The 12604-nt window shown below is 35.6% G+C and overlaps 2 protein-coding genes across 2 annotated transcripts in view; one reads left to right on the plus strand and one right to left on the minus strand.

Moving 5' to 3' along the window:
- Positions 1–9183, minus strand: part of LOC117122411 (BTB/POZ domain-containing protein 9-like) — a gene marked incomplete in the record, with an annotated part of 21147 nt that extends 11964 nt beyond the window's left edge. The window contains 6 exon segments of the mRNA XM_033267966.1: positions 68–187; positions 1258–1486; positions 3248–3512; positions 4854–5220; positions 6382–6635; positions 9045–9183. Coding sequence (XP_033123857.1) covers positions 68–187; positions 1258–1486; positions 3248–3512; positions 4854–5220; positions 6382–6584 — 1184 coding nt within the window.
- Positions 9184–10607: 1424 nt separating this feature from the next.
- Positions 10608–12604, plus strand: LOC117122462 (adenosine receptor A2b-like). The gene has a single exon (XM_033268047.1). It carries the CDS (start codon positions 11167–11169, stop codon positions 12232–12234), a length of 1068 nt encoding a protein of 355 aa, XP_033123938.1. The 5' UTR covers positions 10608–11166; the 3' UTR covers positions 12235–12604.

Consider the following 12604-nt stretch of genomic DNA (forward strand, 5'->3'; position numbering starts at 1 on the left):
GTATATATTTGATGTGCAAAACATGCCCACAATATTTTTTTTCTTCAGAATTCATATTTGTACTTACTTGCAGACACGAGATTTGAAGTGTAATGTTTGCCAAGAGCGACACAGATGCTGTGAATGGTCGATGACTTGAACCCAGTCTTTCTGGTCCATAGACACTTCAATGTAGTATGAATATGACCTAAAATAAACCACAAACAATAAACAAATAATTACAGTAGATAAGAACGTATGATGTGGAAAGAGTTTCAATTGGTTCTGGTCGTGTAACTTGGTATTTTGGGCCAGTCCCTTGGAGACCTACTCCAATTGTGTTCTTTTTAGTGGGCATGGTTTTGGGTTTTCCGGAATTCAACACATATAAGTACTAAGAATTTTTTTTCCCAGTAATTATGCTGATGCTGATTACTTTATTTCCACAAAATTTCAGAAACTCAATGCTCACTTGCTTTATGGAAACAAGCGTCCATCAATCAGGTTTCCATACATCTAAATTTCATTCAAATGATGTGACCAAATCTACTAAAGCTTGGTTTCCATGCAATCCCTACACGCTATCGCCGAAAGCATTCGGTGATGCTGATTGTTCAGTCAAAACGTTGAGCCTTCCTGATTGCATCGGGGACTGTTCTACGCACAGTACAATTGCACTGAAAACACTGTAGCGATAGTGTAGCGATTTTAAGAAACCAGGCTTGAGAAAAATATTAAGATAATCCAATTGAAGCTTATAGTGTGATCTATGATTTATAACACCTGCCTTAAGAAATAAACTGAAATAAATTAAATGGAAATATTGCGATAAGCATGCCAGAATAATAACCGGTCCATACCCTTTCACAGAGCGCCTTTCTTTACCACAATATTGCGGTAACCTTATGCTTATTGGGGCAATTGTTTTCAACTTTAACCTTGTCTGTTTATGCATAAATGCACATGCCGGCTTGATTACCGCAATATCGATTAGACCCTTTTCAGACAGAGCAAGCCAGTAACCGTTACCGCAATATTGCGGCAATATCACTAGGGTGCATGGCGGCCTAAAGTAAGCCGACATATTGGCATATCGACCCTTTCAGACAGAAACTCATGCCGGCGTGCTTACCTCAATATTGTGGTATTGAGGCTCTGTTTGAAAGGGGCTTAAAAACTTTAATCCCACTATTTCCCATGTTTCTCTAGAATAAAAGTAAAATAAAAAGTTGTGTTCATTTAATCATGACTATAAATCCATTACGCAAGTTTGTTTACCTCATATCTCGGTCCCACAGTAGCATCTTAATGGTGTTGATAAGCGATGGCTTCCCTAGCTTGATGATAATTCCATCTTTCTCAACATCCTTAGCATCATCAATAGGATGTCTAGTGAACCCCCTATCTAGGTCATAATTTGTATGGTCTCCATCCAGCAGGTGGGCTTTCATCTCACCTTTTATCACCTCAGCATCATATTTAGCATTGGCGATGTTTTGTTCTGGAACTGTTAAAAGTAAAAATTGAATGAGTGAGTTGACGAATACAGATTAAAAAAACTAAAAATTAATCGATATATGGACATCATCATATTTCAAACAAAAATAAAATTTTATTTTTGGCCAAACAGCGCACCTGTCGCCACAAAAATTGGAAATTAAAGAAAAAAAATTTTTCTTTATTTTTATTACACCCATCGCTCTTTAGAAATCTCCAAAAATAAGATATATGTATATTTCTTCTTAATTATACATTTGAAGAATTTAACCATCTCATTACTACATAAATTCATCAATAAAGACAAACAAATAATTACACAAACAAATACACAAACAACTTAGTACCAAGGCCACACCTCAAGGGATATTTTTTACATGCCATCTTCAATTTTTTGACAGATGTTTCTGTTTTTGATCATTCTAATTATGAAGTGGATATGTACACCTTAAATAAAGACATTGCTATTAATTACTATTATTTATACTAATATCTCCAAAAAAATATATAAAACAATGGTTCCAGATTTTAAGAGCGCTAACGTAGCTACAAACAACACCTAGAATAAGGGGCCAATATATTGTCACAGACCAGCCAGTCAGGGGCAAAGTTATTGTCATAGAGAATCCAGACAGACCAACTGTCTAGGGATCTTTGATTTCCCGATATGCTAGCCTAAGCTTGAGAATGAAAGGTAAGGTCTTTAGGGGTGAACTAGGTCAATTTTGATTGGTTATTTGAAGGAGGTAATTGGTAGATTACTGATGAATTATGGTAAATTCACTTAAAGGTGTCTGACGGAAATAAGTAAAGTTTAAATGACATCAAGCAGATAAGACTAAAGTATGCTCTAACAGGGGCGGATCCTGAGATGTCCAAAAGGGGGGGCCGAAAGGGGGCCGAAATTTGGGCCGATCGAGACAACAATGTACTAGGGGGTCCGGGGGCATGCCCCCGCGAAATTTTTGTGTTCTAGACGGCCGAAAATAACATTTGAGGCGTTCTGGGCTATCATTTTTTTTCTTTTTCTTTCTTTTTTTCTTTCTTTTTTCTTTTTTTACCTCCCAAAAGGGGGGGGCCGGGGCCGGGCCGGCCCCCCACCAAATCCGCCCCTGTCTAATAATCAACTGAAAAATTTATTTATTTTAGCACTTGGGGGCTGTTGTCAGCAAAACCCCTATATACAGAAAAAGATAAATCATCTTATAATGAACACCATTAGTGTTAATGGCAAATTTGATCCATCATTTGTAATGACAAATCAAAATATTTTAACACATCTGTTTCTGGTTAGATATTAGTCATGTGACTGATAAGAATAATTGAATCCCTGCATATTTACACAAGTCAATAATTAAATTATATGACTAATATAATTAATTTATATCCAACGATAATATGAAATCAACGTGCAGTATCTTACATTATGCGCATATTATTTTTGTTATAAATATTTTCGTCCTATATTTAGCACTGTGCCATAAAATTATCAAAAACAAATTTCTTATGCTATAAAATTATTGATATTATTATTATTGTTGCGGCAATGACCTGGGCTACCTAATGTCCTTGTAATTGTATTTCTGTTGTGATATTTGTGTATAACTTGCATAATACATTTAGAATTATTAATCAATTGTTAAACATCAAATATTTTCTTAGACAACAATAAAGATTTATTGTATCAAAATGTAAAAAACCGCTATAAATTTGTTTCTTGTGAATATCTGTTACTAAGGCGGGTTGCTATAGTGTAATTAATTTCACGTACCCAATGAGCCACGATGATTTAACGTCATTGTGCTACACTCCTCTTTAACTTTGATTGCGTCCAGAATTGCGTCCGCACTTAAGATTCCGGTTGGTCGTACAACATTCAGCAAATCGGACATGTCCATCAGCGGCAAGCGTATAGCCCCAAGCACGTCCTTATCGTCTACGTCCGTGTTGGCCTTCTTCCATTCCATCACGGCTTTGAAAATTTCGATCTCCCGTGCATAAAATGAATCGCGTGATATTACATCTTTTAGCGCTTCCTGTCATAGAATACAATTATTATTATTATTATTAGTAGAATACAAATACAACACGGTTTGAGGTGAAGTAATGAATTCTACTTTTCAGGGGTCACAAGTCTCCTGCTACTCACGGGAGCCTCCCGGAAATTTTGACGGCTTCCCGTACTCCTGCAAGCAAGCAACAATCTCCCGGAAACCAATCTCTGCAAATTCATAAGTTTGCATATTTTCACTGCTTTATTTCAATTTTCAATGAAGCAGTGCTGATAGGTATCACTATGTGCAGGAAAATAAAATTGAATGTGCTAAAAAAGCTAATTATAACTAGATCAGTGGTAGATTCAAAGAGGTGAGGGAAGCCAGTCTGGGCCCCATAAATATTTAAAGATTACAAAATGGGGTAGAAAATATGTGGTCTAGACCCTCCATCTGTGAAAGTCCCTCTCTGACCCAATGCTCCCACCACTATCTGTCACTGCAGATCTTCCGGAAATGTACTTCCAACTTGGGACCCCTGACTCGAGGTGGGAATAGATGCGAAGCCGAGGGAAGTAGTCTCAATCGTCAAACACAGAGGGCAGTTGAATTCACTACTTTAACAAAATAAAACCATGTTGTATTTGCTTTACAACATCACAAATATTCATTAGATAACACTGTACATTACATCTTGATTTTTGATTATGTGAACACAGTACGTGTACACAGTACATTGCTTAAATATGGTTCATGTAGCCAGGCATGCGATAGTGGATATTGAGTAGTACTTAATTCCCCGCGTCCGCTTAAGTATGCATGCACAGGGCAGTAGTAAAATACCCAATTTCAAATAAACTGACCAATGAAAGTTATTACCTAATTAATATTCATGAGGTACTGTATAGCAATGAAGAATATTCGATATCTGTCTAGTAAAATTTTGAAACCTTCAAGCATTAGAACAAAACATGAAACGGCTACATCATAGGGATAATATTCATCGTAAATGTAAAGAACTATTGTTAACCAATGAGATGTTATTACCTAATTAATATTCATGATGTACAGCAGTAAAGAATCTGGTAAAATCTTGAAACCCCCAAGCATTAGAACAAAACATCAAAAGGCTGTATCATAGGAATACTATTCATCATAAAAGCGAAGAACTTTACTTTCAGGTTTCAGACCACTTTCAAAGGCCACATCAACAAGAGGAGGCCTCCAGTATGTTGTTGTATAATGTGTTAAATGTTTGTTTATGTCACATGACCTTAGATATGAGCATGTCATCATTGTTTTTTTTATTTTCAATGCAAAAAAAATAAACTGCTAACCATACTAACTAATATAGTTGGTGTCATTAATGACAATCAAACGTACCTTTGATAAACTTAGGAACGTCTCGCTGGTCATGACTTCACTTGCGTTTCTATCCATAAATGTACATGCTGTTTCCTTTAATGCGCAGAGCTGGTACAACGTGGCTACATTGTAGATAAGACAGACGTTGTGGATGCTGAGAATAGCGTGGAGGTAGTCAGAGATGGAGTCCTCCAACTCACGGAAGCCATAGCGATGAGCTAGGCCTAAGATATCCAACAGAGCATCTTCTTTAAGTTCCATCAGGCTCATTTTGCCTGTGTAGATGTACTTCAATAGGGCCTCGAAGGCCTGGGATGATGTAGCCTTAAGCTCTATGTCTGCCACTTCAGGGTCAGACTCTCTCATGCCACCGTACAGCAGAGCTCTGAATAATTGAAATAAAATATCATGTAAACCAACTAACATGGTTTTTTTTTTACTATGTTTTTATTCATAGTCAACAATTGCAATGCTAATGCTATTTCTATGTTTAGGCAATTTTTTCTTATACCTTGTTTTGCAAACCCACAGCCTGCCAATATTGATGATTTTGAATCAAAATAACATTTTATTTTTGGCTGGCCTATTAGTGCACTCGCCACCACAACAAGAAAAATGGAAACTGAGAAAAAAAAAATAAAAGTTTATCTTTATTTTTATTACGCTCGCCGCTGCATTAGAAATCTCCAAAAATAAGATATGTATATTTCTTCCTAATTATATAAATTTAAAGCATTTAATCATCCCATAATACTGCACTGTCTACATTCAACAATAACATTTTATTTTTATTTTCTCCTCTATCTGAATGTTTTTGGCAAACCTGTTTGCTAAATAGGAAAACAAATTATATTTTTTTCCGCCCTCCTTTTTGTTAAAAAAAAGGAATGAAATATGTCTTGCCTTACAATGAAAATATACTGAATTCAGGATACTGAATATAAGTTGTTAATGCCAAAATAAAAACCAACATTTTGTTTTAAATTGTAGCAAATATGAGGATGGAGGTTTGGTGGTTTTGGTGCCAACCTTGTTGAATGTAATCATTTGTTCAATCTGAATTTATTATTTCTAAATCAATGAAACTTAGAATATTTGGCAAGTGATCTATTTCTTTTATTATTTTATTTTAACTTTATTTCATTTCCTCATTTTTTCTTTATTAATCTGTTGTTTAATCTTCAATTACTTATCTTATCAGTTTATCATTTATATTTTAATTCTAGTTATTTCATCTGTAATAGTTTACATAGCATAATTATCTTGTTATTTTTTATAATTCTTTTTATTATATTTATCTTTTGGTATATTTATATTATTAAATAATTTTGTTTTCAATTTAATTTGATTCAATTAAAATTAATTACATTTATAATTACAATATCTACTAAAACAATCAAAAGACATTACAAGCAAAAAAGCTGGTAAATATCCTTATTCTAATGACAATAATGCATCCTGGGGTAGGGTATGGATGTTAAGGTTCTATCTTAGACTGTTTAATTATTATCTTATTTACTATTTGTTGTAAATCACCATTTTTTACCTGAAATATTCACATCTGGCTGCAAGGATGACTCTGTGTGCTGGAAAAATTCTCTGTTCGACGACAAGAGAAATATCGCTGTAATCCTCATTGGAGAACAAGTTACCGATGTCTTGTGATAGAATGTTGGTGTGGTGAACTTCACCGGTCGGCGCCGTTGTACGAAGCGAGTTTGTGTCACTCATCTTGGTAGTTCTGCTCATTTACACTTGGCTCTAAAATTTGAAATTAACTTTCATGGTGAACAACACAAGCTGAAATAAAAGAGAAAATATATCACGTTGTAGTCATAGAGGCCTATGCTAGACCTAAGCTTCTAGGCCCTAAATCGTAGGCTATATAATTACTACTTAATACCCTTCTCAATTGTAGTCCCGGCCTCATCCTTACCCGGGCCTAGAGTGGACTTAGCCGGGGATGTAATTTCCAAAACGGTTACATGCATGTGAAAGTCCCGGCAATGCAGGGCATCGTTTTAACGTACAGTACATCGCTTGCTAAGTCCCCGCCACTTACGGCCGCAATCCCGGTAATTCCTCGCTAATAAAGGATTAGATGATAAGACCTCCTTGAAAGTCTAGATTAGGTCTGAATCGGAGAAGCATGTGAGAGCTAGGCAGGAGCTAGGCCAAGGAAATGAGCTTGCTTGATGGAAGCACTACACATGCGTATCACTATTAAGCAGATTTCCATGGATGTTTGGAAAAGTGCAAAAAAAAAGGAGTGTATCGACAGATTGATCATAGAAAAAGAAAATAATTGATTGATTGATTTAACTGATTGATAGAATTTAATTATTCAATATCAAAACAGAAATTAAGCCTATAAGAAAATGAATACCGATACATGTAGTAGAAGCAGATTTCCTTGCCTTGGCTCATGTACTGGCGTATTTTTGACGCAAACTAGGTCAAATTCACGGTTCACAAATTTTCACGCAACACACTCACACGCCCCGCCACCTCGGTCCTCGGTGTTGTGTGGTTGGAGGTTCAAATTTTATTATGTAATTTATACCGTGATCTTTAATAAATGAAACCATGATGGTAGTAGGCCTAAAGTACCGGTAGGCGATTTTTTAATTACCAAAACCCAGTAGTTGTTGACTGAATGCCTAGACCTAGTGTAGACTAGGTAGGACCAGACCCGGTTTGACAGCACACTTGGCCTATGCCTATACACACCCAAAACCATGGCTATTTCAACGTTTAAAATTCCCGGCCCATCCAAGTATAGGCCTGGGTCCATGGGGGGGGGGGAGGGGGGGGGCGGGACTACAATTGTCATGTGTATAATTAATAATATCGCTGTGTCTAGGTATACGGTACCGTATTTCTACTTCATTGTGTGATGGTCACGTACTGCCATTTACTGTTCCTTGAGCAAAGGAAGTAAACTAAAAGCTTTAGGCCAACTTCGGCCGCCAACACCTTCGGCCGCACCCTCTTGAACACCAAAATGTATGGAGCGCCCTTTGAGTGCTTTGCCGAATGGAAGTTGAATGCGCGCTATTGTTTGTCACGCTGATATACAGTGGTTGAATGAGCACTATTATATCTATTCAATTCTTAACCTCAAATTCAGAAACACTCAAGCTTACATTGTTACAGATAGGCCTATACACACAGAACATGTCGCAACAATTAATATTAATAGTGTGTTAAAATTTCAGTGATAAAATTATATAATTTGTTAAAAAATCGTTACGAATTAAACATGGCAAACTTTGCGCTGCCACTTACACCATGGTTAACAAAAGCAACATATTTGCAAGATTTTTAAACATTTTGACGATAATAATTGTTAAAGGTAAACATCATTGCTTGTTATCGATTATACATGTGCACTTGTTTACTATTCAGTAATGTAAATATAAAGACCTGAATTTTAAATCACCAATAAATTAAATATTTGATTGAGTAAATTAATTGATTGGCTTTAATGATATAAAGTGTATGTACATTTAAGGGCATGAGAATAGAGAGATATTCCTAAAGAATTTTTATTGACTAATGATTGACAAATTTACTCTAGATTTCTTTTTCCAACTCTTGTAAATAACACACATTCATCACCCTCGCTAATGCGTTATTTTACATCCGATCTTGTATGAAAAGATAACATGAACAGACAACAAACATAAAAATAAAATTATTTAAAAAAATGTTTTATTTTGTCGATAAAGGACGAAATTTGTGCACGTGTATCATTCTAAATTTTATTTGACGAAATTCTATTTTGTGGATAAAGGAAACTGACGAAATATGAATAAAAATACAGTAAAAAAAAGCGTTTTGTAGTCTATTAATAAATAAAATACTGGAGCTTATACTTATCCCTAGACACAGCATAATAATTAATATTATTAAATAAATCTATAAAAAAAAAAAAAAAAAAAAATACAGGACTCTGGTGAGACTAGCCTAGCCCCTATGCCTAGACAGAATTAGAAGCGTCATCAACTGCTGGCACTATACAGGCCTAGCCTAGGCCTATTCATATTCTAGTAGAGCAACAGACACTAAAGTCTCTACACACGCTCACATAGGCGCAGGGTCAATCTTCAAAACAAAGCAAAACCAGCCTAGCCTGTGGCGAGGCTGAACAAGGCGTATATCATCATTAAATAAAGGTGATATTTTTACAAAAATGACAGTACTTACAACAATTAAATATTCTCCTGATAGTTGCTTCATATATTAGAAAAGTTTACATTACACATTCATTTTGTTCAGTCCGCAAGCAGACTTCCTTTATTTACAGTTTCTGCCCATTCGGTTGTGTTGCGTGTGAACCCCCGATCAGAGCAAACCACCTCGGTTGCATTTATGGAACGCCGTGGATGTTAAATATAGGCCCTATATTTTATTATACCGTAAAACACTCTTTTTTGCGACCCTTGGATGGGATTAGCATTAATCTAGGCAGCCCTGCTAAAAAGATATACTTTTTCCATTAAGCGACTTCTACAAAATGAAATGCTTGACATCCTGTTGACCAAAACTTAATTTTAACCATGCTACAATAAAATAATATTTTCATTTTCGAGATATTAAGCCCATTTGGGCTTGTTGTATGCGAGGTTTTATTATTTCTGTTAAGTTGCAATTAGTTTTTTTGCGTTCAATTTTGTCACAGATTGACTGGACTATTACTTGTATAATATTAACAATTAATAATAATAATAATAATAATAATAATAATAATAATAATAATAATAATAATAATAGTAATAATAGTAGTAGTAGTAGTAGTAGTGGTGGTGGTGATAGTAGTGGTAGTAGTAGTGGTAGTGGTGGTAGTGGTGGTGGTGGTGGTGGTGGTGGTAGTGGTAGTGGTAGTGGTAGTGGTAGTAGTAGTAGTAGTAATAATAATAATAATAATAATGTTATTATTATTATTATTTTTTTATTATTATTAATAATAATAACAACAACAACAACAACAACAACAACAATAATAATAATAATAATAATAATAATAATAATAATAATAATAATAATAATAATAATAATAATAATAATAATAATAATAAGTGGGATTTGTAAAGCGCATACACATAAAAAGATGAGTCTTAATATGATTCTTTGAAATCCCCACAGGATGCTCCGAAAAAATAGGCAAGTTATTCCACACCGTGGGAGCAGCAACGGAGAATGCTCTTTCCGACATGGAGGGACGAACAATGTACGATGAACTAGATGTAGATCTGAGAGCTCTAGAACAAATGGTGGAGCAAAGTTTAATCAGGTTGGATATGTATGAGGGTGATTTATTATTTAATGATTTATATGTGAAAAACAACAATTTAAAAGAGGTAACAGGTAACCAGTGCAGGCGACGAAGAGTACCGTAGGTGATATGCTCAAATCTAGAAACTCCTGACACGACACGTGAGCCATATTCAAAAGAAGTTGCAGCTTCTTTTATATATCTTTGAGGAAGTCAATGGAGTATAACATACCGGTATTATTATTAGGCCCGGCGGTGTATTCAAATCAATTCAATTCATTTCATGATCAATCTTTTATTTCAGACAAAAAGTCCATGTTTTATATAAGTCCCCTTGATAATAGAACCAAATGGACGTAAGTTGACAAAAAATACAACGCATTTAAAAAATAACACAAAAGATTTAAAAAATCTCTAAAATACGAATATGCAGTAAGACACAAAATAGTGCGGGGAAAACCTAGAACCACCACGTTAAAACCACTGTACCCGTAAATAAAATTTGGTACCCCAATTTGCTTTAGCCAAAAAAAACGCATGCGCACGTACCGGAAAGTGTGACGAACGCATTTCCTCAAGATCCAACCCACAACAACGGAGAAAGTGATTATTTGTAGAATTGCGCAGCTAATACGTTTCATAAGAATACCTTGTATGGCGTTGTCTCGGTATATCCACAGCAAAAGACAGTGAATGCAGCAGTCCATTCGCGCTAATAAGTTCGCCTAGTGTAAAACCGACTTAACGATATATTATACGTCTACAATGCAGTAGTTAGGCCACACCATAATAATGTTTTAATTCATAAGGCTGCAACCAGAAACACCGATGCATGCCGAATTTCGGTCACATGGTGTTGCGTGCTGGTAGCAACACTAAACATAGCAAAATCAAGCAAGTCTATTGGCTGTGGAAATAAACACTGAATAATACATACTTCAGTCAGTCGAATTATAGACTCATACTGCATTGAATCTGTTGCGAATGACTTCTACCAGGGATTAGATAGGTTGTATATATTCACCATTTTTTTTATAGGCCTATATATACATTATGGCAAGAAGTCTTTCTCTAACGTTATTTATTTTTATCTGGTTTCCTCTAATGCTGATGACGATAATTGGAAACTTCATTGTTATGCTCACTGTGTTTCGTAAACGTTCGCTAGTAAAAACTCCGAATAATATATTTGTGTCATCTTTAGCACTTTTCGATTTCTTAACCGGCCTTATTGGACTTCCTGTTCTGATGGCTCCCCTATACGAGGGACACTGTGAAGAAATATGGTACAGTATAGCCCCCATTATAATTATCCCTGTCTCAGTGCTGAATCTGAGTGTGATGACATTTGACCGGTTTCTCGCGATTAAATACCCACTTCGACACCATGTGTGGATGTCACCTGAAAGAGCAATTAGAATTATTATTATTGTTGACGCTTGTGGTGTTTTTTACGGAGGAAGTCCAGTTGTTGTAGCTGCCGTTGCAAGCCTATTTGTGCCACTATCTAATGTGACGTTTGAATACATGGCGTTGGAATACGACTGCGGGATGGCAGCACATGTTGCAACGTACGGCCGAACTGTTAGCGATTACATTACGTTCCAATTTTTCTGCTTAACATTTCCTATGATGTTTATGGTATATGCGTATGTTTACTTCATTGCGTCAAAGAAAGGAAAGGAGAATGCAACACACCAGGGAAAGAATATTAGAAGACGAGAAATGAAAGTGACAAAAACCACGGCCATAGTACTTCTTTCTTACACCCTGTGTATTGCACCAATTTCTCTCAGACCCATTGTTATGGCATACGTTAATAGCCCCACATGGCTTTTGATTTACAAGTGGTCTTCAAAGTTTCTCATTTTTGCTAACTCGATGATGAATCCGTTAGTTTATGCAGGAAGAAGTAAAGAAATGAGAAAAGAATTCAAAGAAACCTTTAAATTCATCATTTGCAAGGTTTCATCCGGATCAAGAAACGCGATCAGTCAGACACAGTCACCCACTAGACGACAGTCGCCCAAAGGGGATTTGGTGACATCATCAACAAACTTGGCAGCTCGTTTCACCACTTCCTTTGACAACACTTGCGACGTTCCAGTGCAGGTACTATAGAAACAAACATTAGATATCATCACACACACTAATAGGATCAAAATACCAAACGCACTGCCCGATGTTCAACCGTTTCGCATTTTGTTACAGTTACGAATTAAAGAGAACAATATAGATGGTTCAACGTGTTGGACCAGCACACTGACCGAAAATTACCAGTACGACATTGGCAAGCATAACAATCTCTCTTTTTTTTTCCCAACTGAACTTAATTCTCTAATTTTGAATTCACCATTTCACTCTTATAATTTTTAATGTTAGTTTATTTCTTGGGATCACAATGCAACATATGAATATTTTTACCAGATTATTTTTCATCCTGATAAAATATGTGTATATATAATGAATTGTTCTGGATTTTATTAAGTAT

Source organism: Anneissia japonica, unplaced genomic scaffold (genome assembly GCF_011630105.1).
Source record: "Anneissia japonica isolate Jap-2015-1 unplaced genomic scaffold, ASM1163010v1 scaffold275_len1219475_cov178, whole genome shotgun sequence".
In the NCBI taxonomy this organism is placed as follows: Eukaryota; Metazoa; Echinodermata; class Crinoidea; order Comatulida; family Comatulidae; genus Anneissia; species Anneissia japonica.

Bases quoted from the DNA above. Each gene is read 5' to 3' on its own strand.
- LOC117122462 (XM_033268047.1), top strand. From the start codon at position 11,167: ATGGCAAGAAGTCTTTCTCTAACGTTATTTATTTTTATCTGGTTTCCT.